This window comes from Phoca vitulina, unplaced genomic scaffold (assembly GCF_004348235.1).
Source record: "Phoca vitulina isolate PV1807 unplaced genomic scaffold, GSC_HSeal_1.0 scaffold9, whole genome shotgun sequence".
In the NCBI taxonomy this organism is placed as follows: Eukaryota; Metazoa; Chordata; class Mammalia; order Carnivora; family Phocidae; genus Phoca; species Phoca vitulina.
The window spans coordinates 14,238,914-14,263,578 of record NW_022589712.1 but is presented as its reverse complement, the minus strand read 5'-3'; the positions used below and the strand labels follow the sequence as shown (position 1 = coordinate 14,263,578).

Here is a 24,665-nt window from a genome sequence, read left to right as displayed (position 1 = left end):
CCCAGTCCCAGGAAATTATTATTTATTTACACTGTGATTTGTAAAACCCTAACCCCCAGCAGTGAGATTTTCAGACACATAACCTGACCTCTACTTTTGTTTCTCTCTGTTTTGTCATCCCCCTCCCAAAGGGAATGAGTTTAAGGAGAAAGGAAAAAGAAGACCAACTTTCATGCCATGTAAACAAGAAGAAAAAAAGGGTCACAAGTATGTTAAAATAATATGTTTAAATTTTAATTTATCTTCCAAGTGACTTTTTAAAAACTTGATTTTTTTTTCAAAAAGATTTAAATTTTGGGGTTTTTTGTGGGTAGTTCTTATGTGTTCTGAGAATCCTCTCAGTTTAACTACATTGTTTGGATTAATTTAATATGGGGAAGACAAAGCCCAAGATAATTTTAAAAGAGAAAGCTAAAAAAAGAAGGTTTAAAGTCAAATATGTATCTTCCCTTAAGTGTGACAGTGTTCTTTGTGTCATTTGAGTCTGTAACAAGTTATTTGTCAAGTTTTTAAAATACTGACATGCCTATTAATAGGGGTTTTTAAACTTTTGCTTTTAAGTGTAGGCGAAATTTTTTATTAACCAGACTTGGAATGTCTAGAATACTTTCATCTTCAGATCCCTTGGAATTCTTTCTTTGCTTTACTGGATAAATATTTGTTAAGAGCCTGTTATTAAGAGCCTGTAGTGTTATTTATTAATAACATTAATAACTGTTATTAAGAACACTCTATTAGCCACAGGAGAAACAGATAGGAGCAAGATCAATATCCCATGGGACTCAACTTCTGGTGGAAGAGACAAAAAGAAAAGCAAAGCAAAAGAAAATATAGTATAATATCAGGAAGTGATAAGTGCTCTGAAGGAAATGATAATGCAGGCTCAGGGGACAGTGGTTGGAGTGGGGACGTTTGAAGCAAGATGGCTAATGAATCCCTGTAAGGAGGTGATCTGAGCAGACACCTGAATGGGGGACGGAAGTCCTGTGATGATCTTACCAAAGAGCAAACCTCCAATGTATTTTCTGACTACTGGAGAATCCAGATCTAAAGACCCAACTTGTGAAATAATGAACAGAAAAGCAGACCTAACATTTTTGTAAAGATAAAAATCAACTTCCTGTTTTGGCATTACAAGTCATGGGACTCAAAGATCCCGTAGACATAAACACTCATTTATATGGATCTCTGCCAAGGAAAAGTACAAATCCTTACCAAGCACATTACGCGCACAGATAAGAACTCATGCCTCCAACAAGCTGTTAAGAGAGAAGAAAAATATGCCTAGGTCATAAATTGCTAGAGATCAAATTTTCTTCAGAGTTTTGACCAGCTTCTGACCATTTACAAAAGTGAAAACTTCTGAGGAGAACATCTAGGTGATTAAGCATGAAACAATGAAAGGAAGTCTCAGCCTGTCTCCCGGCCGTGCGCAAAATGGAGCTAGTTCTGCTTCTTGCACATGAGGCAGTTTTGACAAACCCAGACTCATCTGTTCCACTCACAGGGTTTGTTGTTTTAGGGCAAATGTGTTCTATATAACACTTTATAAAAATGCACGCATTTTTAAAATTAGTATGTATCGAGTCCAACAGCCTATATTAACATAAAATGTGTACTTGAAAATAGAGCTAATAATTGAAGAATCCCACTCTGTTTTTGTAAGAATTTAGAAGTATTTCAATACACTTTCATCCAGATTATGTTTTTCCAATATAAGATGGTCTTTTAATTTTCTATTTTTATCATTTTTTTCAACAAATGTTGAAAAGTAAATCAGGTCTGAATGTAAGTTAGTGCAGTTAAGCGCAGTCTGGCATTGCCTGGGCTCCGAGGATCTGGTCTAAACTAATAAAGCTAAAACTAAGAAAGACTCTTGAAATTTTAACTTATCTACATCTCCTGAAAAGTCTTATGTAATTCTTTCCTATAATCACACCCACAATATCCCTGTGTGAATTGCAATGATTATTCTCCTCTGTTCATATTGACCGTCCTACCTTCTTACTCTCTCCCCTTGGTAAAATTATTCTCATACTTTCCCATGGAGGACAAAAGTCATCACTTTTCTCAGACACCTCCGTGAAAAACATTACTGTGATCATTGTACTTTTCGCTATAGCACTGAACATTCTATTACAGTTGAATGTTAGTATTTATGTTTCCCTTGCTTGATTTTAAACAGGCTCTTTCTGTGTGGAAATCATTCTTTTCACACTTAAATACCAATGGAAGAGTAATAAAAATTAAATATAAATTGCATTTTAGATAAATATTTATGAAATGACGTGAATAACTTTTCAAAATTAATATGCCAAATGGAAAAGAGGCATGTTAAGAATTTTAATAAATAACTGAGATTTATAAAAATGGGTATTAGGTAAAATTAATTAATTGTACTTGACTAGATTATGGATTTCCAGAATTCCCCACCCCACCCTTCTCATCTTACTGTATAAATCTAATTGTCAAATGTTGGAAGTGGTCTCTTTCTCTATTCTATATAAATTTAGCCCAGAGTGCTGTAGCTGAGATTTTGGAATCTTCCTATGTATGTCAGTAGGAGTTGGAGAAGGAACAAGAAAAGGAGCCTCTTACCCCAAAAGCAGTTTGGAGGTGGCCCAGAGGAAGAAACTTAGTAATTTAGCTGAGGAAATGACGAGAAGGAAATTGTTTTGTGTCTCAGGAACCATGTGGAATTCCAAGATAAGAAAAACAGTTGCTAATTTGAGTATAAAAGCAGGAAACATGATACACTTGTTTCCTTTTATGCAAACACAATATATGAGGGGTTGTGTGAAAATTATTTTTCTCTTGCTGAACCACAAAGGCATAGAATCAAAGTGCTTCTTTTGGACATACTGGCTTTTCTTTCTTTCTTTTTTTCTTCTGTTTCTTCTATTTCTTGTGGATATTATGGCTAATAACACAACAAGTTTAGGGAGTCCATGGCCAGAAAACTTTTGGGGTAAGATATTTTCTTTAACTGTTTTTAATTTAAAATTAGGATGCAGAAAATATACTGCATAATTTATTAAAACATTGAAAATCTCTGAGACATTTTGTTTACCATAAACTGATTATTTAAGTTTTCATAAGTTTTTTATAATAAGTACATTCATGTATAGTGTCTTTAAAGTGGGTTATGAAGACACTCAAGAAGAATCTGGGCAACAAGTATAGATTTTGGCTGGTGTTACAAAATATAACTAGAAAATAATGAGAATAAAAATGAGAAAAATTCAAGATAGAAGTAATTGTTATTTAGACTATGATAATGTGGATTTTGTTGGAAAATTAAGTTTTATTTGTCTTAAGGTTGTAAATTATATATCTTATTTAATTAAATCAAGAATTGGTATAGAGGTTATTTTAGCTTACATTGTCAATGTTATACTCTTTACTTTTCAAAGTGAATCAAAATAACAAAATCTATACTTCAGGAGTGTGATGACAGATAAAATAAGGAATCTTATGAAATTAGAGGAAGACAAAAACTATAGTAGAAAAAGTTCGCTGGAAATAACATCACATATAACATTAAAAGGAAACTTATCACAGGGAAAAAAAGAAGCAACATAAAAGCACTTTTTGGCTGAGTTCAGACACAGCTACTAGGTAGTTAGGGTCAATAGCAGGGTAGAGCTGAGGTTGAAATAGCCAGTTCTTCAAGGCTAAAGAAGGGAAGGGCAAGGAAAGAAGGGCTAAGATGTAAAACTGGCAACTATTTTTGGATTCAGGGAAATTTTAAAAATAAAGTGAGCAATTTCAGTTAAATTCAGAAAAAAAATTTTTTTAAAGGTGACAATGGAGTTTATGAAAAGATCAATAGTCCTATTTATCAGTCCAAAACAAGTGTTTAGTTCTCTCAGAGAACTATTTCATACTTTCTTTTGTGATTTGTGGGGATACTTTGGAAACTATCAGTGAAAGTGAGCAGCAGTGTTGACCGTCCCTAACATCCTCACCTAGCTGTCTGCCATCATACAAATGTGCATGAAGGGAATTAATGCATTCTTGTTTTTACCATCAACCCTTTGTGTTTGCTTCAGGCCTGGAAAGGAGGGATATTAGTGAACATCCTAATCTAATCATTAAAAAAAATAAGAAGAAAGTAAATTATGTTTGCATATTGTAAAGAACGGCTTTGGTGATAAGTAATTCCAAGTAGACAACCAATACACAATAAACCTTAGAATTATGGAAGTCTTCATTATATATATTTGTTACCATACTGCTTGCTGTCCTCATTTATACTGAAAGTGAATATACCAGATACACACTGAACATAGCTAGAGTGTGTTTACACTAAATTCATCATTACAAAAATTACTGTACAAATTACTCAGAAGTAAAGTAGTTCTTACTGTAAAAATTAATCTGTAAAAGCCAGATCTCTTTTTTAAAGACCATTAGAAGTTAAATTTCAGGTTTACTTAAGTAAAAGAAATTATTAGCCACTGACTAAAAACATGGGTAATAATCTTAAAATAAATCTGAATTGATAAGAGAATGCTTAATTGAAGTCTATTTACCAATCCTAAAAACTGATTTTTTTTTAAATATAGAAATTTGTGCTGGAGAAGGAATTCAAACTTATTGTTCCGAAGATAGTTGCTAGTGTTTCTTTGTCTTAGTATGTGAATACAATGGAAAATAGATGGAAATAGTGAAAACCAGGAAGAGGAGTGTTACATTGATAAGCATTAACAAAACCAATACAAATATATTGAACAGATATATTGGGGATGATTTGGGGAAAAAATATGAAAGATTACATTATTTCTTCTGGGGTAAAAAATGTTAAGTGTAAAATGTAAAAATCTAAATGTAAATATACTAAATGTAAAAATTTCCTAAGCTACAAATGTTGACCTTTTAAATTTTTATTTCTTTTTTGTATCTAAATCAATATCTATTGTGATCTCGGACTCCACAAATATATTATTTTGAAAATCTTATAAAGTACAGTGCAATGTGTTGTCTATTGCACCCAAACTCAATTATCTGCTTGACATTTCAAATTTAGAGAATAAAGATAGAATAGATGAGAAAAGCAAAACTTGTGCGTTGAACCATATGCATTTCTCAAACTTAACACACTTAAGATGTATAAAAAGTTGTTTTCCGGATATGATATTTTTGGTTTACTTTATTGAATGCTGAAAAATAAGATAACGATACCAGGTTATTACCAATAATAATAGCTCGTGTTTTCATGGTAATCACCCACTAAAACTTACTTAATGGTCTGCAAGCATTATAGTAATCAGTACAAGAAGGAACAAAAAAATTGGTTTAAGACTGACGACACAGCTGAAGACCACCGTGTGTTTCCCACTTTTACTTTCTGTAATGCATTTCCCTTCTCTATGAAAATTCCCCACCGAAGCAGCAGGAACCAGAACCTGTAAGTTTGCTGCATCCTGCCTTCATGAAACAGTGGACACGTATCTTTAAACTTGGTTATCTTTTTGGTACTTAAGAGTCCTAAAGAAGACATAGTTTTGGTTGAATTTCCTGCCTCACCATGCATTTTTTTCTCTTGGCCAGCACTGAAAAATTAAGAGTTATTGGTTCGGGGTCTTGCATTTATTTATTTACCTCATTTAATCTTTACCAAAACTATGTCTGTCTTTAAGAAGATCACACTCTTAGAAGAGATTGTATCTCCATACATATGCAAATATATGCCTATATTGTTATGGAGTTAACATAAGACAATATATGGGAAAATGGCAACGATTGTTATGAGTTTTTTAAAAAATAGCCGAAATGGTCCCAAAATCTTTCTTAGAAGAAAAAATGAGGCTTTACCTGTTCCTGTAAGTCAGATAAGGTTCAAAGAGAGATATAATCCTTGGGAGGACATTTTAGTCATTCATTTTCCCTACATTAACTTACTAACCCATTCATCTACAGATCCAGTTTATTAGTTTACACAGAAGCACTGACTGACCACCCACTATGTATTAGTCGATGGGTTAAGGTGTTAGTGATACAAGTAAGGCATAGTTGGACAATTTCAGGGAGTTCAGAAGAAATGTTATCGGCCAATACACAGAAGCAAAAACACACGAGCCACGTTTGTGGAGGTGAATGACGAGGCAGATTTGTGTAAAGTTTTGAATGTCAGTATAAAAGTTTGACTTGATTTAACAAAATAATTTGCAATTTTGTGACTTCAAATCTCCCTGTTTTCCTCTTCCTTAGGACTTTTCTCTAAGGTTGGAAAGGGCATAGTGTGGTGGTGGGGGTTATATACTCTGGAGGGTTTTGGAAGAAGAGGATCTCTGATTCTTGATCAAGTTCTGGTCTTTGCTGACACCTGCTGATGCATATTTCTCATCTGTTTTTAGGACATTGCCCTTTCCCTCCTTGTCTCCACTGCTGGTGGCTTTTACCATAAAATCTGGCTCATGTGGTCTATGCAACATTTGTTAATGGAATGGTTTTTCCTTTCTTTATGTCCGCTCTGGTCTACTGCCTTTCATTCAGGTACTTTTCCATCTGTTTCAGTGGTCCAGAACAATACTGAATGCTCTCCCACAATCCTCGAGTTGTAAAAGCCTCAGCTGTTTATCAGGTGCCCTAGACCCAGATGTACCCATGTCTACCCTCCCCACTTCTACTCTGCCCATCAGACACCCAGGGTTTCTCAGAGGGCCCTGTCATCTTCCCCATTTGGATCCCAGAAAGCTAAGAATAGATACCAGCTTCTCTGGGATTCCCTAAATCAATCTATAACTCATCACAGGCGGAGACAGAGTGATGATCACTTCTCCAAAACCCTTACTAGTCACGTACTTTATAGATTGTCTCCTTGTCTGTCCAAAAATTCTTTTTGCATTGCTTCTGATAATTGACTTGTTATGTACCGAATGTTTGTGTCATTCCCCTCATCCCCTTCAAATTCGTAAGTTGAAGCTCTGACCCTTAGTGCAACGGATGGTATTTGGAGATGGGGCCTTTGGGAGGTAATTAGGTTTAGATTAGGTCATGAGTGTGGGGGCTACATGATACGTTTAGTGGCCTGAGAAAAAAAGGAAGAGAGATTGCTCTCTCTCCCAATCTCTGCGAGTGTGTACTGAGGAAAAGTCAAGTGAGGACACAGCAAGAAGAAGCAAGGAAGGAAGCAAGCTAGGAAGCTCTCACCAGCCCCGGATCATGCTGGCACCTTGATCTTGGACTTCCTAGCCCCCAGGACTATGAGAAACAAGTGTCTGTTGTTTAAGATATGCAGGCTATGTATTTTGTAATGCAGCCCACGTTGACAAGAACATGACCCATAGACTATGGTTCCTTTTTCCCAATACTGTTCTTTATGGTAAAAAGATATATTTTTGAGTCCTTTATACTCTTAACATTTTGAAAGTCCAACAAACAAAACACTCTTATCTCTCTCAAAATATCTAGTGAATTACAGTAAAACAGCTGGTTTTCAAGGTTTTTATCTATTTGTTTTCCTCTATTCTATTTATTTAATAATCCAGTTAGAAATTCTAAGCATCAGTTTTTTCTTTTTCTATGTATGCTTGATAACAGTACTAATCCTCTCCAAGGTAATCAAAGAAATGAAGGGTTGTGAATTGATTTATTGGGTAGTCAAATGTCAAGGGGGAGAAAAACCTTAGTTAGTAGCTGAAAATTCTATTCTTCGGCCTGTAAAAATATTGGCTCTTAGGAGTCTACTCCCTGCAGATGGGAGGAGGATGTTTCCAGAGAAACTGGGGATGGAGTGAGCTTACGGACTGGACATACACACCCCAATGATGTCCTCTATATTCCCTCCTCCTAAATAGCAAACAAATACTATTATATTTCAACTGTATGCCTTTAATTTGTATTTTTAAAACTCTTGGACATGTATGCATCATTGCATATTAACAGCCTACCAATTATTTCCCTTAACTCAGTTACCTAGAAAGTTTGAAAAACAAGTGTTTATAAGTGCTTGTCTATAAAACTGCTGCATCTGAATTATGTAGAAAAATCTGGAAATGCATCTCTCACTGGGCTCCATGCTCAGAGACAATGATTCAGTAAGTATGAGCCTAGAAGCCTGACCTTAGAACTCCTGCATCTATATTCCTGAGAGAAATTTGCCTATAATAGTCTTTCCTTGTGATTAGCCTTGTCACATTTTGGTATCAATGTTATGCAGGTCTCATAAAACAAGTTAGGAAGTGTTTCCTATTTTTCTATTATCTGGAAAAAATTGTGCAAGATTTGCATTGTTTTTTCTTTAAATGCTTTAGAAAAGTCACCATTGTAATTATCTATAGCATTTTTAATAGGAAAGTTTTAAATGACAGAATCACTGTCTTTAACAATAGTGGACTACTCAAATTTTCTATTGATTCTTCTATTAGTTATGGAAATTTGTGTTTTCTAAAAGTTTTCCCACTTAAATTTCCAAATACATTGTCTTAAAGTTGTTCAGGATATTCTCTTATATGTTTTTCCAATATTTCATTATGAAAATGTTCAAATACACAGAAACATGTAAAGGATTTTTTTTTTTTTTTTTAAAGATTTTATTTATTTATTTGACAGAGAGAGAGACACAGCGAGAGAGGGAACACAAGCAGGGGGAGTGGGAGAGGGAGAAGCAGGCTTCCTGCGGAGCAGGGAGCCCGATGCGGGGCTCGATCCCAGGACCTGGAATCATGACCTGAGCCGAAGGCAGACGCTTAACGACTGAGCCACCCAGGCACCCCACATGTAAAGGATTTTTACAGTGAATACCCATATACCTACCACTTAGATTCTATCATTGACATTTCTACAATGCTTATTTTATTCCCCCAATCTATTAGCTTACATTTGAAAGCAGATTGAAGATATCGGTGTACTTCCTCTTAATTACTTCAGTATGTATATCATTAATCAGAATTCAATATTTTTATGTTTTTTTTCTTTTTAAGGTCAAATTACTTTCAATGAAATGTGTAAAATAAATAATAATGAAGTGCACAGATCATAAGTGAATATTTGCTGAATTTGGACAAACATGTACACACGTGAATAACTCAAGTCCCAATCACAGATAGTAAATATTATCACCAACCCCAAAAGTTCCCTAATTTCACATCCCAGTCAATTCCTGTCTACACTATCCCCAGAGGAAACCATTATTTTGATTTTTTTCTAGAACAGATTAGCTTTGCCTGTTCTAGAACTTCATATAAATGAAATCATACAGTATTTACTCATCTGGCTATTAAGAATGAAGCTGTAACAGATATTCTTGTAAGAGTCTCTTGTTGATATGTGTTTTCATTATTCTTGGTAACTTCCTAGAAGTAGAAATGCTGGTCATAGCATTGATGTATGTTTGATTTTATAAGAAATTGTCAAGCCTTTTCCTAAAGTGGTTATGCAATTTACTTTTTCCAACAATGTACTTTTCCAACAATTTAGTTTTTCCAGTTGTTTCATATCTTTTCCAATAGCTCTTCTTTATTCTTAACCCTTTACGTTTTAGTCTTTCTGGTCAGTATTTAGGTTTATCTTATTGTGGTTTCAGTTTGTATTTCCCTGATGGCTAATGATGATGAGCAGAGGTTGGCAAGGTATGATTTACAGGCTAAATATGATGTAAGGCCTGATTTTATAAATAAAGTTTTATTGGGGCATCTGTTTATGTGTTTATGCTGTTTTGTGCTACAATAGTAGAGCTGAGTAGTTTCAATAATGTATGACCTGAAAAGCCTAAAATATTTGCTACCTGGGTCTTTACAGGAAAAAAAAAAATTGTTGATTCTTGACATTGAACATCTTCTCTTGTGCTTACTGGCCTGTGAATATCTATCCTGAAGAAGTGTCTGTTCATTTCTTTGGCCCATTTTATTTTATCTTTTTTCTTTTCTTTCTTTCTTTCTTTTTTTTTTTTTTTTGGTCTTTTTATTACTGACTATGAAAATCCTTTACATATTCTGGTTATGAGTCAGTTGTCAGATATATATATATTTGTAAATGTTTTCTACCTGTCTGTGGTTTGCTTATTTATTTTCTTACATGTCTTTTGCTGAGCAGATCTAAAAAATTTTCAAGTCTAATCTATATACCTAGATATCACTATCTACTGTGTGCATGTATTTATTTTTAAAAAAATAAAAGAAAATAGCTTTTTATATTTACATTGATACTATTTCTGATGTTCTTCATTTCTTCCTAAAGATCTAAGTCTTTGATATTATTTCCCTTCAAACTAAAGATTTCCTTTAATAAAACTTTTAATGTAGAGCTGCTGGGGATGAATTTTTCTCCTACACCTGAAAGATTCTTTATTTCACCATTATTCTTAAATGGTAATTTTCAGGATATACAATTCTGGGTCGATTAGTTTTTAATTATTTTGAAATATGATTGTATCTTACTGGAGATTAGTAGTTATTCAAATAATTACTTTTTCTGAATGTAGTATGTCATTATTACATTGTTATTTTTAATTTGGCTGCTTTCAGTTTATCTTTGATCTTCAGCTGTTTGATTATGATGTGCCTATGCATGGTTCTTTATATATTTCCTGTTTGGTATTTCTGAGACTCTTGAATCTAGAAATTAATTTCTTTCACTAATTTTGAAAAATTTCAGTCTTATTTCTTCAAATAGTTTTTAGCTCCATTCTCTGCTCCTGGTACTATAATCACACATATATTAAATATTTTTATATTGTCCCATAATTCCCAGAGGCTCTGTTCCCCCACCAATTATTTTTTCTCTATTTTTCAAATTAGATAATTTCTATTAATTTATCTTTAAGTTTACTGACTCATTTCACTGTCATCTTTTTTTTTTTTTAAGGTTTTATTTATTTATTTTGAGAGAGAGAGAGCACACAAGCAGGGGGAGTGGCAGGCAGAGGGAGGGGGAGAAATAGGCTTCCCGCCGAGCAGGGAACCTGATGTGGGGCTCTATCCCAGGACCCTGGGATCATGACCCGAGCCAAAGACAGACACCTAACCTACTGAGCCACCCAGGCACCCCCCATTTGGTTCTTTCTTAGAGTTTGTATTTTCTGCTGATATTTCCTACTTTTCCTTTATTATGAACACTTTCCTTCACATCATTGATCATAAATATACAAGTTTAAAATTTTTGTCTGCTAACTCCAACATCTGGTCATCTTAGGCTATTTCTTTGTTCACTACCTTCTCTCCTGAGAATGGGTCACATTTTCTTATTTCCGCATATGTTAAGTACTTTTATATTGTATCATGGACATTTTGAATGGGCCTTTCGATTCTGCTATATTACCTTGTAAAAGGTAACTTTTTTTTTCCAGTTTGTACTCACAGGCAAATAACTTTGTTGAGAACGCAAACCACAAAAAAACTATAAAGCCTGTCTCTTAAGGGCAATTCAGGTCTCAGTTTAGTTCATTAATTTATATATTTTCTCTACCTGTGCTATTTGAAACATGCAGTGTATTCTGGAGTCAGTTGTAGATATAGGAAATGCTTATCAATAAAATTTTGAGATCCTCCTCTTGGCATTCTCTTTTCTAAGATTTCTTTCTCATATTTAAGTAGTTCTGGTTGCCACAATCTGTCCTCTGTTTCTTCAGACTGGAAATACTGTAGGTTTTCTTTTCTTTCCTCTTCTTTTCCTTTCTCTTTTCTTTTCTTTTTTGCCTCTCTTTACAGATTATTGTCACATGAGATTTTTTTCTGGAATTTTTTCTTTTGAGTTAGCAGTTTTGGCAGGTCTTTGATGGCTTCAGACAGATTTTTAAAAAATATTTTTAATATTTATCTTTTAATTATTCTCAGTGTTTTCCTATAGGCTAATTCATCATATACAAAAAAAATCTATGCTACCTTCTTCCTTTTGGACTTACTTTGTATTCTAGTAATAGTGTTGACTAATTATATTCAAAATATGGCTTATGCTCTATGCCCTTAGTCAAAACTACTTGTAAATATTCCAGGCTTTTGTTTACTTGACTCACAGCCATGCATAAAAGACAACTCAAATCTCATTTCCTTCATCAAGTTTTTCTAACCATTCTAGAGGCAAATTATCTTATCTTTCATTTTTAGTGACACTTTTATAGCCCATGACACTTATGCATCTTATTTATAAATTTATAAGAGTATAAATTAATGAGTCTAGTTTCTATTAATCTTGAAGGAAAAGGAAAATCAAGAGTGCCAGTTAGGCCTCAGAGGCGGGACAAGATGAAATTTTAAATAGGGTGACCACGGTAGGCCTAAATAAGAAAGTGACATGTGAGTGAATACTTGAAGTTAGCCATGGAGATAGCTGGGGAATTTCAGGAATAGATTACAACCACTGCAAAGACTTAGGTCAGGAGCATATCCAATGTGTTTAAGGAACGGTGTGGATGGAGCTAAGACAGAGGAAGAGTGAAAATGAGCACAAATAATTGGGAACAGGTCAAAATGGAACTTTAATAACATTTTTAGGAGTTTGCTTTTGCTCTGGGAGAAATAGAGGGTTTAGAACAGAAGAGTGATGTGATTTGACTTACATTTTCAAAGGTTCAGTCTGGCTACTGCATTGACAATAGAGTGTTGTTGGGGGCTTGGGGCAATGATAAAAGCAGGGAGACCAGATAGAAGGCCTGAATATTTCAGCTCAGAGGTGGTGGTCACTTGAACTAGGGAGATAACAGAGTAGATAAGAGGAGTTGAATTCCGCGAATATTGTAGGAAAAAACCAAATGGGATTTACTGGCAGATAAGCTCCACATAGAAAATTCTTACTCTTTGTTTACTTTATTATAATTAATCGAGTTTTCTGTTATATTATTCTCTTTAAAATATTATTGTCAAATTGCTATTCTTTTTAAAAATATTTTTGTCAAATTCTTCTTATTGCATGAACCATCCTCCTATGTACTCTAGGGTACCAAGAACAGGATAGCTTGCTTTGGTATTAGAAGAGCTTCTGATTCTTATAATCTCAAAGGGTTTTATGAATTATCAGTGTTCCATTCTATTGACACTGATAAAACCACTTTTCAGATTTGGAACAGTTCAGCAAAAGGCCACTAGATGGTGACCTCTACTAAATTTTAATACTATGAACAGAATTTGAAGCATTGATTAGATGTTCTGAAAGCCAGATTCAATATTAGAATCTTGGAATTGAAAGACACTATAGTGGCCGTTATTATTAGGTCAGGAAGGGTCAAATGACTTGAGTAAGTTATACAACTATTAGTAGAAAGAGTTATTATTCATTGAGGATTTATGTACCAGCCCCTTGTTATTTTTGTAGACATATGTTACAAATCAAGATAAGGATACCCAATTTACATGCCTTACCTTATTGATGTTAGAATTTCTTCCTTTTGCTTTCAAAGGGAGATCTGCATTTTTAAACATAATTGTTTTGTCTCATAAGTTGCTTTATATTGTAATTATATGAAGTAAAATTATCGCTCACTTTTCCTCCCCTAAGATTGTTGATAAATAAGAAGGCAAACTGTGCTTTAAAAAGAAATTTCTGTGCCCTTGTATTTTTCGGGTACATTTTTTTTTTTATAGTACATTGAAAAAAAAGTCTTCCAAAATTTATTATCAAAAATTTGCCAGAATGGAATTATAAATATGAAAATTTAAAGCTGTATGACCAATAGATTCTGTTTTCATTATATATTTTCTGGATTCTAGTTTGATTCAGAAAAATCATCAACTACGGTTAAATAAAAAAAAAAAAACCTTATGGAAGACCATTCTGAAACAGGTTATACTAAAATTATGGCTCGAATAGATAAAGGTATTAAGAAGACCCTTACCTTGATGAAAACTGAGAAATGTATAGAATTGTCCAATCATTATATTGTACACCTGAAACTAATATAACATTATATGTTAATTAAACTTGAATAAAAAATTTAAAAAAAACATGACTTAGCATTTCTTTCTAATTGTTTTTCTGCATTTCTACACTTGTTTTTGCAGTTTTGATTTAAGAGAGCATAACAAGATAAGCTTTTTACCAATAGTTCAGCAAGTCTTAGAGACTCATGTCATTATTATCATTTGTAACTATTAAAAAATTCTGCACATAGAGCAATGGCATAAGAATTAGTATGATAATTTCTAAACAGATATTTGACTGACTTCATGGCTTAGGAAGTCATTTTCATGGTACATGCACTCAACTGAACAATGAAAATTAAGCAAATCCATATCAAAAGCAGTATGGGTTTTTTAATGTCATTTTTATAACTTCTGTAAGCTTCATCTTATCTTACTTTACATTCATTCAAAATGTAACTTGTTTATTATTAATGTATATATATTATTCTCATGATTGTCATGTATATTTAAAATTTATTATTTAATCTTTTTCAGATATCTCTATAACCCTATATAGTCTAATTATAATAGTAATACGGTATTTTGAGTCATTATTACCTATTCTGCCTACCATTTCCCCAAATTTAGATTGCTCTACCATGTTAAATATTATATTTAGTATTATAATATCATAAATATTATAGATAATATAACTACCATGTTAAATATTATATTTAATATTATATCATAAATATTATAATACAATATAGAAATATTATGAAGCCATAAAGAGTAATAATTTAAAATAGATTTATTGTCAAATTGCTCTCCTAGAAATATTGTTCTAGTTCTAGTGTCACCAAAATAATCTTTTTACCCACAAAACTAAAATTTTTCATGTAAGAAGATTTTGATGGTTGAACATATTCTTTAACCACTGGTCTACTGGAGTTTAGATGCTACCCTTGTTTTCTTATGTCCGAATAATGTATTTTGGAAATCAAACAGACATCTGGCACATAAATCTATTTCTTACCCCACGTATTTTGGTTGGTTTTGCTAATTTTCTCAATTTAATAGACGACATTTTTTCCCTTGATTCTGTTTTAAAATTTTCTAATTTTTTTTCTTGAAACTGAACCTTATGCTATTTTTCAATAAAGATAAACCATTGGGAACATTTTATTTGTCAGGAGAGACAGCGATAGAGAGGCTCAAAGGGGGCAAACACTGAGACCAGGCATAGGAACCCCTGTAACCCTTAAATGCTTTTTTATTGGATAACTGAATCTATTTTCTCTTTTAAGATTCTAGTTTTATCTCCATTTGGTTGAAATGAAGTGAATATATCTCTTTAATATCATGTTATATCTGCTTATATCCTGAGATATTTAGAAGCCTCAATCAGACTATAGTGTTCACATCGCTTTATACATAAAAGTAGGGGCATATACTTTGCAAATGAGTATTTGTCTTCTCATTTTATGTCATACATGAGTAAAAGCAATAGCCCCCTGGCCAGTGCTAGTTGTCAGTATTCAATTATTAAAATAAACCAAGTGTTAGTTCGACCACATAAACCTTAGACAGTTCCAGGATCAATAAAATGAGGATTCTGAGCCAAGGCATTTTTAAGAGTTAGTTTTTGCTGAAACTTTTCATCTGTAATTCTGTATCTGAAGTTGTTAATATTTAAAATTCTCTGGTAGAGGCTGTTGGTCCAGGAGAATATATGTATAGAATGCATAATACTGCTTTAGCACAATTTCCCCAAGTATTTCTGTTCTTCACATGCTACCAAGTCTGGTATTGAGTTGGGGCACCTGGGTGGCTCAGCCAGTTAAACATCTGACTTCTGGCTCAGGTCATGATCTCCGGATCCTGGGATTGAACCCTGTGTTGGGTCCCCACTCAGCAGGGAGTCTGCTTGTCCCTCTGTCCCTCCCCCTTGCTCATGTTCTCTCTTTCTCACACAAATAAGTAAATAAAATCTTTTTTAAAAAATCTGGTATAAATTGATACAATTTTTATGCATTTTAAATTCTTTACTTTCATTTTAGATTAAATTTTCTGACAACAAACTTAAGAAATAAAGTATTTCCCTTATGGAGTTGCTTGGGAATTAAGTGATATAATACATGAAAAATAGTGCCTGTGACCTATAAATTAAATTAATTAAATTAGAAACATACTATAGTGTTTTACAAAATAATGAAATAAAAATAGGGTTGCGTTTTTTTTAATAAATTATATTCCTCCAAATATCAAAATTTTTCAAAAGCTTTAATGAAAACTTTCTGGGGCGGAATAATAGAACTTCAAATTTAGAAGGAGCTTATAGTTTACCTACTAGGTCTCTACCTAATGCATTATTTTCCTATTCAAAAGTACAACATCTAGATGAACAAGAGTATATCTTTCATTCATTATTCTAAATAGGAAGACAGCATTTCTGAGTGATTTTGTTCAGATTCTTTGATTAAAGTGTTTCTCATCATAATTAACTAATGGTTTCTCTGGGGTATAAAACTATAAATAAACTTTTCCAGGAATGACTGGTCACTTAATAACATATAATAATGAATTATTCAAATTACATGCAATACATCTTACAAAAACAAAGATTGCCAAAACTCACTGAAATAAGGTAAAAGTAGTTCTTTTTTTAAAGATTTTATTTATTTATTTGACACAGAGAGAGAGAGAGAGAGAGAAAGAGCACAAGCAGGGGAAGCGGGGAAGGGAGAAGCAGGCACCCCTCCAAGCAGGGAGCCCGCTGAGCAGGGAGCCCGATGCGGGGCTCGATCCCAGGACCCTGAGATCATGACCTGAGCTGAAGGCAGACGCTTAACCGACTGAGCTACCCAAGTGCCCCCAAATTAGTTTTTTTTTTTTAAACCAAAGTACCAAATTTAGTAAACTGCCTGGACTCATTTGAAAAGAAGACAAAGGACTCAGTTCTATGAAGTATTTGAGTAGTTCATGATTTTTATTTATTTTCTAAACCAATTAAAACATTTTTCAGTGAAGTACAGAATTTATGTAGCCATTAGAAGTGACCAAAACTTAAAGGAAATTTAGTGTTAATGATTATGATACAAATAAAAATTTGAGCAAATCTATTCTCTCATAAACTTACATAAAATAGTAAAGGCATGCAAATATCATGAAGTGAGCAGATACTTAACCTCTCCTAAAACATTATGATTTAATCTGATCATCAAATTACTGCTAGAGTATAACATTATAATTGAGATCTTAGGAGCAAAAGCCTCTAAACCTCAGTTTACAACCCCACTTCCCCCCACCCCATGTCTAATTTCTAGTGTATTAGAAGGTATAATACTTTAGAATAATTTTTAGATTCTTTTGACTTTGGGTATCTCATGACCAAGTTTTTTTCCTTCCTATTCTTACCATCACTTCCCAGACTAAGCCATTTACTACTGCTGCATATCTGAGTCATGGCAGGCATGTCCAGACTTGTTTCACTATCCAACCTGCTCTGGGCCTGGGTCTGTCCCATTTATTGCTACTAGCCCTATATTCTGTCCTTCCTATTAGGTCACTTTGTTCAAGCCTCTTTCTTGCTCGTCTTGCCCACGGTTGAAAGACTGAACTCTCTGGAGAGGCACTCATGAGTTTCCATCATCTGACCTCAATCTGCTCTGGGCATAGTGAACAACAGTCCAGCTTAAAGGACATTGAAAGGACATTTTTTCTTATCTTATAGATAAGTCTATATAAGTCTATATAAGACTAGAGAGAAGTCTTATAGAATGTAGAATGTAAACTCCACCAGAGCTAAGACTTGCCTATAAACTTAGCATTACTTGGTATTTAGTGGATGCTTTATATGTTAAACAAATGGATAGGTAAACGTCTCTGGGGCATGTAGCCAGTAGTCACTTGGACCTAAAATTCTCTTCTCTGATTCAGTGTTGCGTAATTTTTTGTCTCCTCAAAACTCCCAAATTAGTCCTTCTGTTTTCTTTTTTACTTCTGCCACCTGTTAAACTGTGATTTTCCTGGAAGTCTATTCTCAACTCACTTCTATAAATGCACTCTTACTTTTTAGTCAAAGTGTTTTCCATGGATGGCTGCAAGTTTCTTGTAGCACGGAGAGTCCCAATTCTGCTTCTCTTTAGGCTCTGTATTTATGTAACCCCAATTCCAAATGAGTATCTCAGGGGCACTCAAGTTCAGCATCTTCCTAATACCAACTTCCCCTTGTTCCATAATCTTACATTTCTTCCTGGTTTGGATGAATGATACTAATATCCGCCCTTGCCTGAACATGCCAGAATCCCAGGAGTCATTCTAGATTCCTCATTTCCTCAGTGTAGCAAGGTATGATGTTTTCATTGGTGGACTTTTATTTTTAGAGGATGAAGGTAGGGAGGAATTATGTGTCCTTTGTTTTTAAATTTTTTTTTGTCTTGAAGGATCCCTTCACTCTTCCCTCTTCTCTTCTTCATTGTGTGGTTTCCAAAGAGCACCTCTCCTTTTCTTTCTTTTCTCTTTTTAACAGCTTTATTGAGATATAATTCACATCTCATATAATTCACCCACTTAAAGGGTACGATTAAATGGTTTTGTTATAGTCACAGAGTTATGTGACCATCACACCATCTAATTTGAGAACACTCTGTCCTTCAAAAAGAAACCCGTGGACACTAGCAACCCCTCCCATTCCCTCCCACCCCACCCCCAGCACCAATCAATCACTAATCTGCTTACTATTGCCATAGATTTCCCTGTTCTGGACATTCCCTGTAAATGGAATCCTACAAGATGTGATCTTCTGACTGCATACTTTATCCTCTTCTTCCTCAGGGAAGGATTACTTTCCAAGCCTGCCTCTTCACATTCTTGCCTGTATGTGTAAGTCCCTTTACCATAGTCATTGCCCTCAGGGAACAGAGAACCTTTTCAGTATTTTCACACTTTTTCTGGAATTGTCTTTCCTCTCAGTAAAGACTTGAGGTAGAAGCAAGGGGGAGAATGTACTGGTATCTGTTTTATCAGTTTACTTTTTAGGTAACTTGAAATTTGGATATTCTTTGTCTTCTAATTATGCTGAAGGCAGGTTTTGTATAGTTTTATTTGTGCATCTCGTTTTCAGAAGAAATGTTGGGAAATGCTGATTTGCATGGCTGCCATTGCCTTGGCACCCCAAAATTCCAACAACGTCCTATGTAGGTTCCAAATATTTGGAGCACTGATAGTTACAAGTTAATTTTGAATGTTACTATGTAACAAATAAGTGTGATTTTAGTTTCTGACTGTTTATTTGCTTTCTTCAGATAAAGACTAACTCTCAAATCTGTCTCAAGGGGTTGCATTTTAAGGCTAAGTCCATATTATTTTTATGAGACACATTTTAGAAAAATAATACTTGGTCTAGCAGAGCTGTTCTAAATCATTTTGTAATTTAGAAGTCATCTTCCTGTTGTAAGGAATTTATTGTTTAGATTTTATATAATCAACTGTTTTAGAGGATTTTGATATAAGCATTTGTGAAGGTAATTGTGAAAGTAGAGCTAAACATACATGGTCTTGACATAGGAGATAAATGTGACAATATAAGGTGGAAGAACACTAAATATATCCTAAAATTAAGGAGCAATGATTATTCTTATGTATTTATTAGCATTGGTTGGTTTTGCTATTTCTGTATTATAGATTTTCTATATATTATCCTAGATTACAAAAACAAACTGAAAAAGAACCTTGGTACTCATAAAACCTAACTTTTTCATTTAAAAACTAATGAGTCCGAACAAATTTCTTAAAAATCACACAATATGTTAGGGATAAAGCTGAGTTGAGAACGCAGAATCGGTTAGCTTTTTCTGTTTAACAATCTACCCCAAAACATAGTAGCTTAAAAATATCATTTATTTAGCTCACAATTCTGAGGGTCAGGAGTTTGGGCTGGGATCAGCTTAATAGATTTTCTGCTGGTCTTCCCTCATGGGTCACAGTCAGTTGTTAGTTTAACTAACATCTGAATTATCTAGGATGACCCCATTCATGGGTCTGGAGATAGCAGGCTCTTGGCCTGGGCAATAGGGGTAACTGGTCCAATGTGTCTCTCATCACCAGTAGGCTGGGCTTGTAGATGCTGGCAGTTACAGGGCTTCCAAGAGCAGCAGGGGTAGAAGCTGAGAAACCTCTTGAAGCTTAGGCTTCATTTTGCACAGCCTCATTTCCATCCCATCCTCTTGGTCAAAGCAAGGTGTGAAGCCAGCGCAGCTTCTGAGGGGTGGGAAAGAGACTCTACCTCTTGAAGGGAGGAACTTCAAAGTACTTGTAGCCCTTCCCTTGTTTTCACACTCTCACAACCCCACTTAGCTAATTTCCAATCCGTGGCCCTCTCAGTACAGAATCCCTAGACAAGCAATTTGATAAGACAGCTTACCTCTTTACTTAACAGTAACTAATTTTTGTTTATGAAACTTAAGAGTCCTTATCCAAAAAGCGGTACTTGAAATGAATCTTTAAGAATAGGTTTTTCAGACAGAAATTTAAAACTTGTGTAGATAGAAAGAAAAAGAGGTGGAAAAGCACAGAACTTTGGAGAAAAAGGCAGGATTTGGGATAGTGAGAAGATCAGCATGACTCGTGGGTTAGATCATGGAGTGGAAGGTGGAGAAATGTGGTAGGTGATGAAGATGGAGGGGTCTTCTAATATCCAGAGTGTCTTTACATTCAGAGCAGGGGCTCTGCTAATCAGCTTTACTCAAAAATATGTTTTCAGTTCACAAGAAGCAATAACGTAGAATTTCCATTTTGGGAAAACAACTCCCCTGCTCCTGGAACAGGAAATCCTGAACAAATACAAGTTCTGTGAATTGCAGGATACTGATGTATAGCAGAGATTCTATGGATTCAGGGGATAAAAATTTCATTAGCACAGTGAAGGCATGATAGCAGCATGAACTGGAACTGGTGGTCTGAGAAAGAGCACAGTAGTCTTCATAGGTCATGTCATCAATGAGTCAGAAATACAGGTTACAGTACAGGAGCTCAGGAAATAGAACATAAATCAGTCAGCCCACCAGATGGTTCTAGCTCAGCACTTCTTGTCTCAGAAGGAGCACAGGAAGTGAGACATCATGAAGCCAGCAGGTGGGAGACATCACTGGGTCAATGAAAGCAGACAGAGGAAAAAGCAAAGTCAATTTGACTACAAAATCCTTTATCAATTTCTGGCACATTATTACCGCTATAACTCAAAAGGAAATAATCTTTGGACTATATTTGCAACCTTATAAAAATTTATGAACCAAAGAATGGCCTTTAAAGAAAAGAAGACTATTTTTATCATTTATTTCTTTAAGGTGAGAAAATAGCATAAGCAACGGGAATGCTATAGCTAAACATGCTATTTTATATCCTTTTGCTTTAATAAATGGAAGCATATCAGCTGATATTCATATGCATCTAGCACTGTCTTTTATTTCCCTAATTCAAAATCTGTTTCAATTGATCACATATTCCATAGTTACTATTTGTATTCTGCCCTGTGTTTTTCATTGAACACCTATTTACAGATTAAATTACCTATTTGATTTTTGTTTGTTTGTTTGTTTCAGAGGATGTCATAACATCCTTCACAGTGTCCATTGCAATTGTGCTCATAATTGCAGGATTTATTTGGGCTCTGTTTGTTTGTTTGTCTCGAAGAAGAGCCAGCGCCCCCATCTCACAATGGAGTTCGAACCGGCGATCAAGGTCTTCTTACAACCATGGCCTCAACAGAACTGGATTTTACCGGCACAGTGGCTGTGAACGGCGGAGCAACCTCAGCCTGGCCAGTCTCACCTTCCAGCGACAAGCTTCCCTGGAACAAGCAAATTCCTTTCCAAGAAAATCAAGCTTCAGAGCTTCCACTTTCCATCCCTTTCTGCAAAGTCCCCCACTTCCGGTGGAAACTGACAGTCAGCTGGTGACTCTGCCCACTCCCAGCACGGTTCCCGCCATCAGCACTTCGCACAGCCTGGGCCGTCCTGATTTCCACTGGTCCAGTCACAGCCTTCGAGTGGGCTTTTCCACACCACCTCCGCCTGCCTATGAGTCCATTATAAAGGCATTCCCAGATTCCTGAGGAGGGTGCTTTGGTTTTTAGTTTGTTTCTTCCTTTACTTGTCTTTTACTGACACAAAATTACAAATAGGCTACACAGAATTTTGAGGTCATGGGCCAAACAGCTAATGAGTTTCCAAGCTGAGTTATGCTCAGTCAGTTGGACATTACAATGTAAAACATATTTTCTTTGAATACGTGCTTTCCTTCCTTGTGACTCACAAAATAGTAATATTTCCCAAATAGTTATCTATTTATGCATTTTGTACTCAACGTGAAGGTTGTTAAAGACGGTGATTCTTATCTAAGACTCAGCTGTGATACAGCACATATATATATTTTAGACTAAAATTAAAACTTTAGATACTTGTGGTTTACAATCCTCATTCACTGTCCGATGTGATGATAAAGGGAAAAAAAAATCACTATGTCACTTTTTAAAAATAAACCTGTCCTAAGGAATTTTAATTTTACTTTCTTCAGAATGACATGAATCAACTTACAAACCTGGATTTTTAATGGATTATATGAGCACAAAAATGACAGAACAGAGATTTTAAAGTTCCTTGATGGCACTCATTTATGAGAGATGTGGGAACCAAGCAAAGAAAGGGAATCTCTGTGGGTATTATAGAACACTTCAATTTTGACACTTATTTTTGTGCCTTTCCCAAGAATAGTTATCTACATTACTGAGGCAAAATCCATGGGTTTACTGAGATGATTTAACTTTTCTTCACTGTTGCAGTTATGTTGTTAGAAAAACAACAACAGCAAATCCAATTCATTGACCTAAAAACAAACTTTAACACTGAGCTTACATTTTTCCTAAGGGATAAATTGTATTTCTTAGATCTAAATCTAGCAATTGGGAAAGCACTTTATCTAGAGACTTTCTGCTGGAACTTCCAGACAAACAAATAAGGGTCAGTACTGTCATGAAATACATGTTATAACCATGAAGAATTCTCCTTCCTCGATCGACTCATCAGGCATCATCCCTTGTGTGCTTTCTTACGAATTTCAACCTCAGATTCTGTGAAGAGTTTTTATACAATGATTAAACCATGCCATATGGTCCTTGGTGCAGACAGTTACTTAAGGAGTCCGCTTCCACAGAGGGCCACCCTCATAAAGAAAGGTACATTCCCAAATATGGGTACCAGAGGGCTTCAGTGGCCAAATGCCTGTGACTGCCCCTTTTCATTTAAGGACACGCATTCACTGGAGTATTATTCAAAAGGCCTGTGGTTCATATCTGATATAGTGACTATTTAGCTTATGTTGCTGTTCGTTTGTTTCTCTGAACATTGAGATTTCTAGTGAAGAAAAATGTACTCTCATTTTAGTTTCTGCAATGTGGTGCTCACAGGTAATAGCGTCTGAATATGGTTCAAGAATGTAATAATTTCTACATAGTAAGAGATTGTGTATAGCATTTTCTTTAATATTTTTATTTAGCATATATTTTCCATTGTTCCTCCAGGACAATTTTTCTTAATGATGTCTACAGATTGATGCTCTCTAATGTAATATACCAGGAAAAAAAAAAAAAAAAAGAAGAAGAGGAAGGAAGGGAGGAAGAAGGGAGAAGAGGAGGAAGAAAGAGAGAAAGAAAAAAAAAGGTCACAAGATAACCAATTTGTTGTAAGTTGGTTTTTAACAAATTTAGCAATTGTTATATAGCCACATAAGATTTCAGGAGGACATTAACTTAGTAACAAGGCTATCTTTTTGCTTGTATGTCATCCTTAATATTTAACATGATAAGTAAGCAAAGTGTATGGTTTTTATCTAGAATTTATATTGGGAATAAAAATTGCTTTATATCTCTCAAATTAGGAAAAAGGGAGCAAAAATCTTCTGGTGAATTTAACGATCTGGCAGAATTGTTGCCACCCCTCTCCCCAAGTTATGAAACAATCAAACTGAATATCTTATATATATTGTGCAACGTATAAAATGTGAAATTAAGATAAAAACTAGGAACTTTTAAAGTTCTGTTTAATTTGAAATGTTTAGTTGATTATGAAATAAAATTAAGCTGATGTCAATTTTGATTCACAGTTTATTTATTGAGTGACCTATGAATATCTCATATTTACTTTGGTATTTTAGCCCAATCTAGACCATTCTTTACCTACTCTTGAGACACAAACTTTATTTTATATAAAAATATGTAACTAAAAATAAGTAACACCATAAATAAATGGAACAAGATGCTTCAATTATTAATGCAGATAGGAAATGAGTACTTTTTTGTTCAAAATATTAATTTAGATTATATATTTTCAAATATACAATTCAGTATTATCAACTATAGTCACCATGCTGTACACTACATCCCAGAACTTATTTATTTTATAACTGGAAGTTTGTACCTTTTGACGACCACCCATTTCACCCTACCCCCACCTCTGGCAACCACCAATGTGCTCTTTGTATCCATGAGTTTAAATAAACATTTTAAATACAGACAATATTAAAACAAGAGGAATTTAAAATGTTTAACAAATCTATGAAACAGAAAAGGAACGGTTTTTAAGAGCCAAAGGGATGAAATGAATTACAAAGAAAAATATTAATAGCTTTGATTATCTGAAAAATTCTGAAATTATATCCATTAAAAGATAAACTTATCCAAAGTTTGAAAGCAAGAAGAAGAAGGAGGAGGAGGAGGAAGAAGAAGGGAGAAGAAGAAGGAGAAGAAGAGGAGGAGGAGGATAAACTTACCATAAATATAGCAAAAAAATGGCCAATATCTTTAAATTATGATTAGCTCATACAAATGGATGT

At 34.4% G+C, this 24,665-nt stretch overlaps 1 protein-coding gene across 1 annotated transcript; it reads left to right on the top strand.

Moving 5' to 3' along the window:
- The first annotated feature begins 2,815 nt into the window (after window positions 1-2,815).
- MYCT1 (MYC target 1) lies at window positions 2,816-23,846 on the top strand. Its single transcript, XM_032407630.1, has 2 exons — window positions 2,816-2,968; window positions 21,380-23,846. Exons 1-2 carry the CDS (start codon window positions 2,917-2,919, stop codon window positions 21,889-21,891), a joined length of 564 nt encoding a protein of 187 aa, XP_032263521.1. The 5' UTR covers window positions 2,816-2,916; the 3' UTR covers window positions 21,892-23,846.
- The last annotated feature ends 819 nt before the right edge of the window (window positions 23,847-24,665 follow it).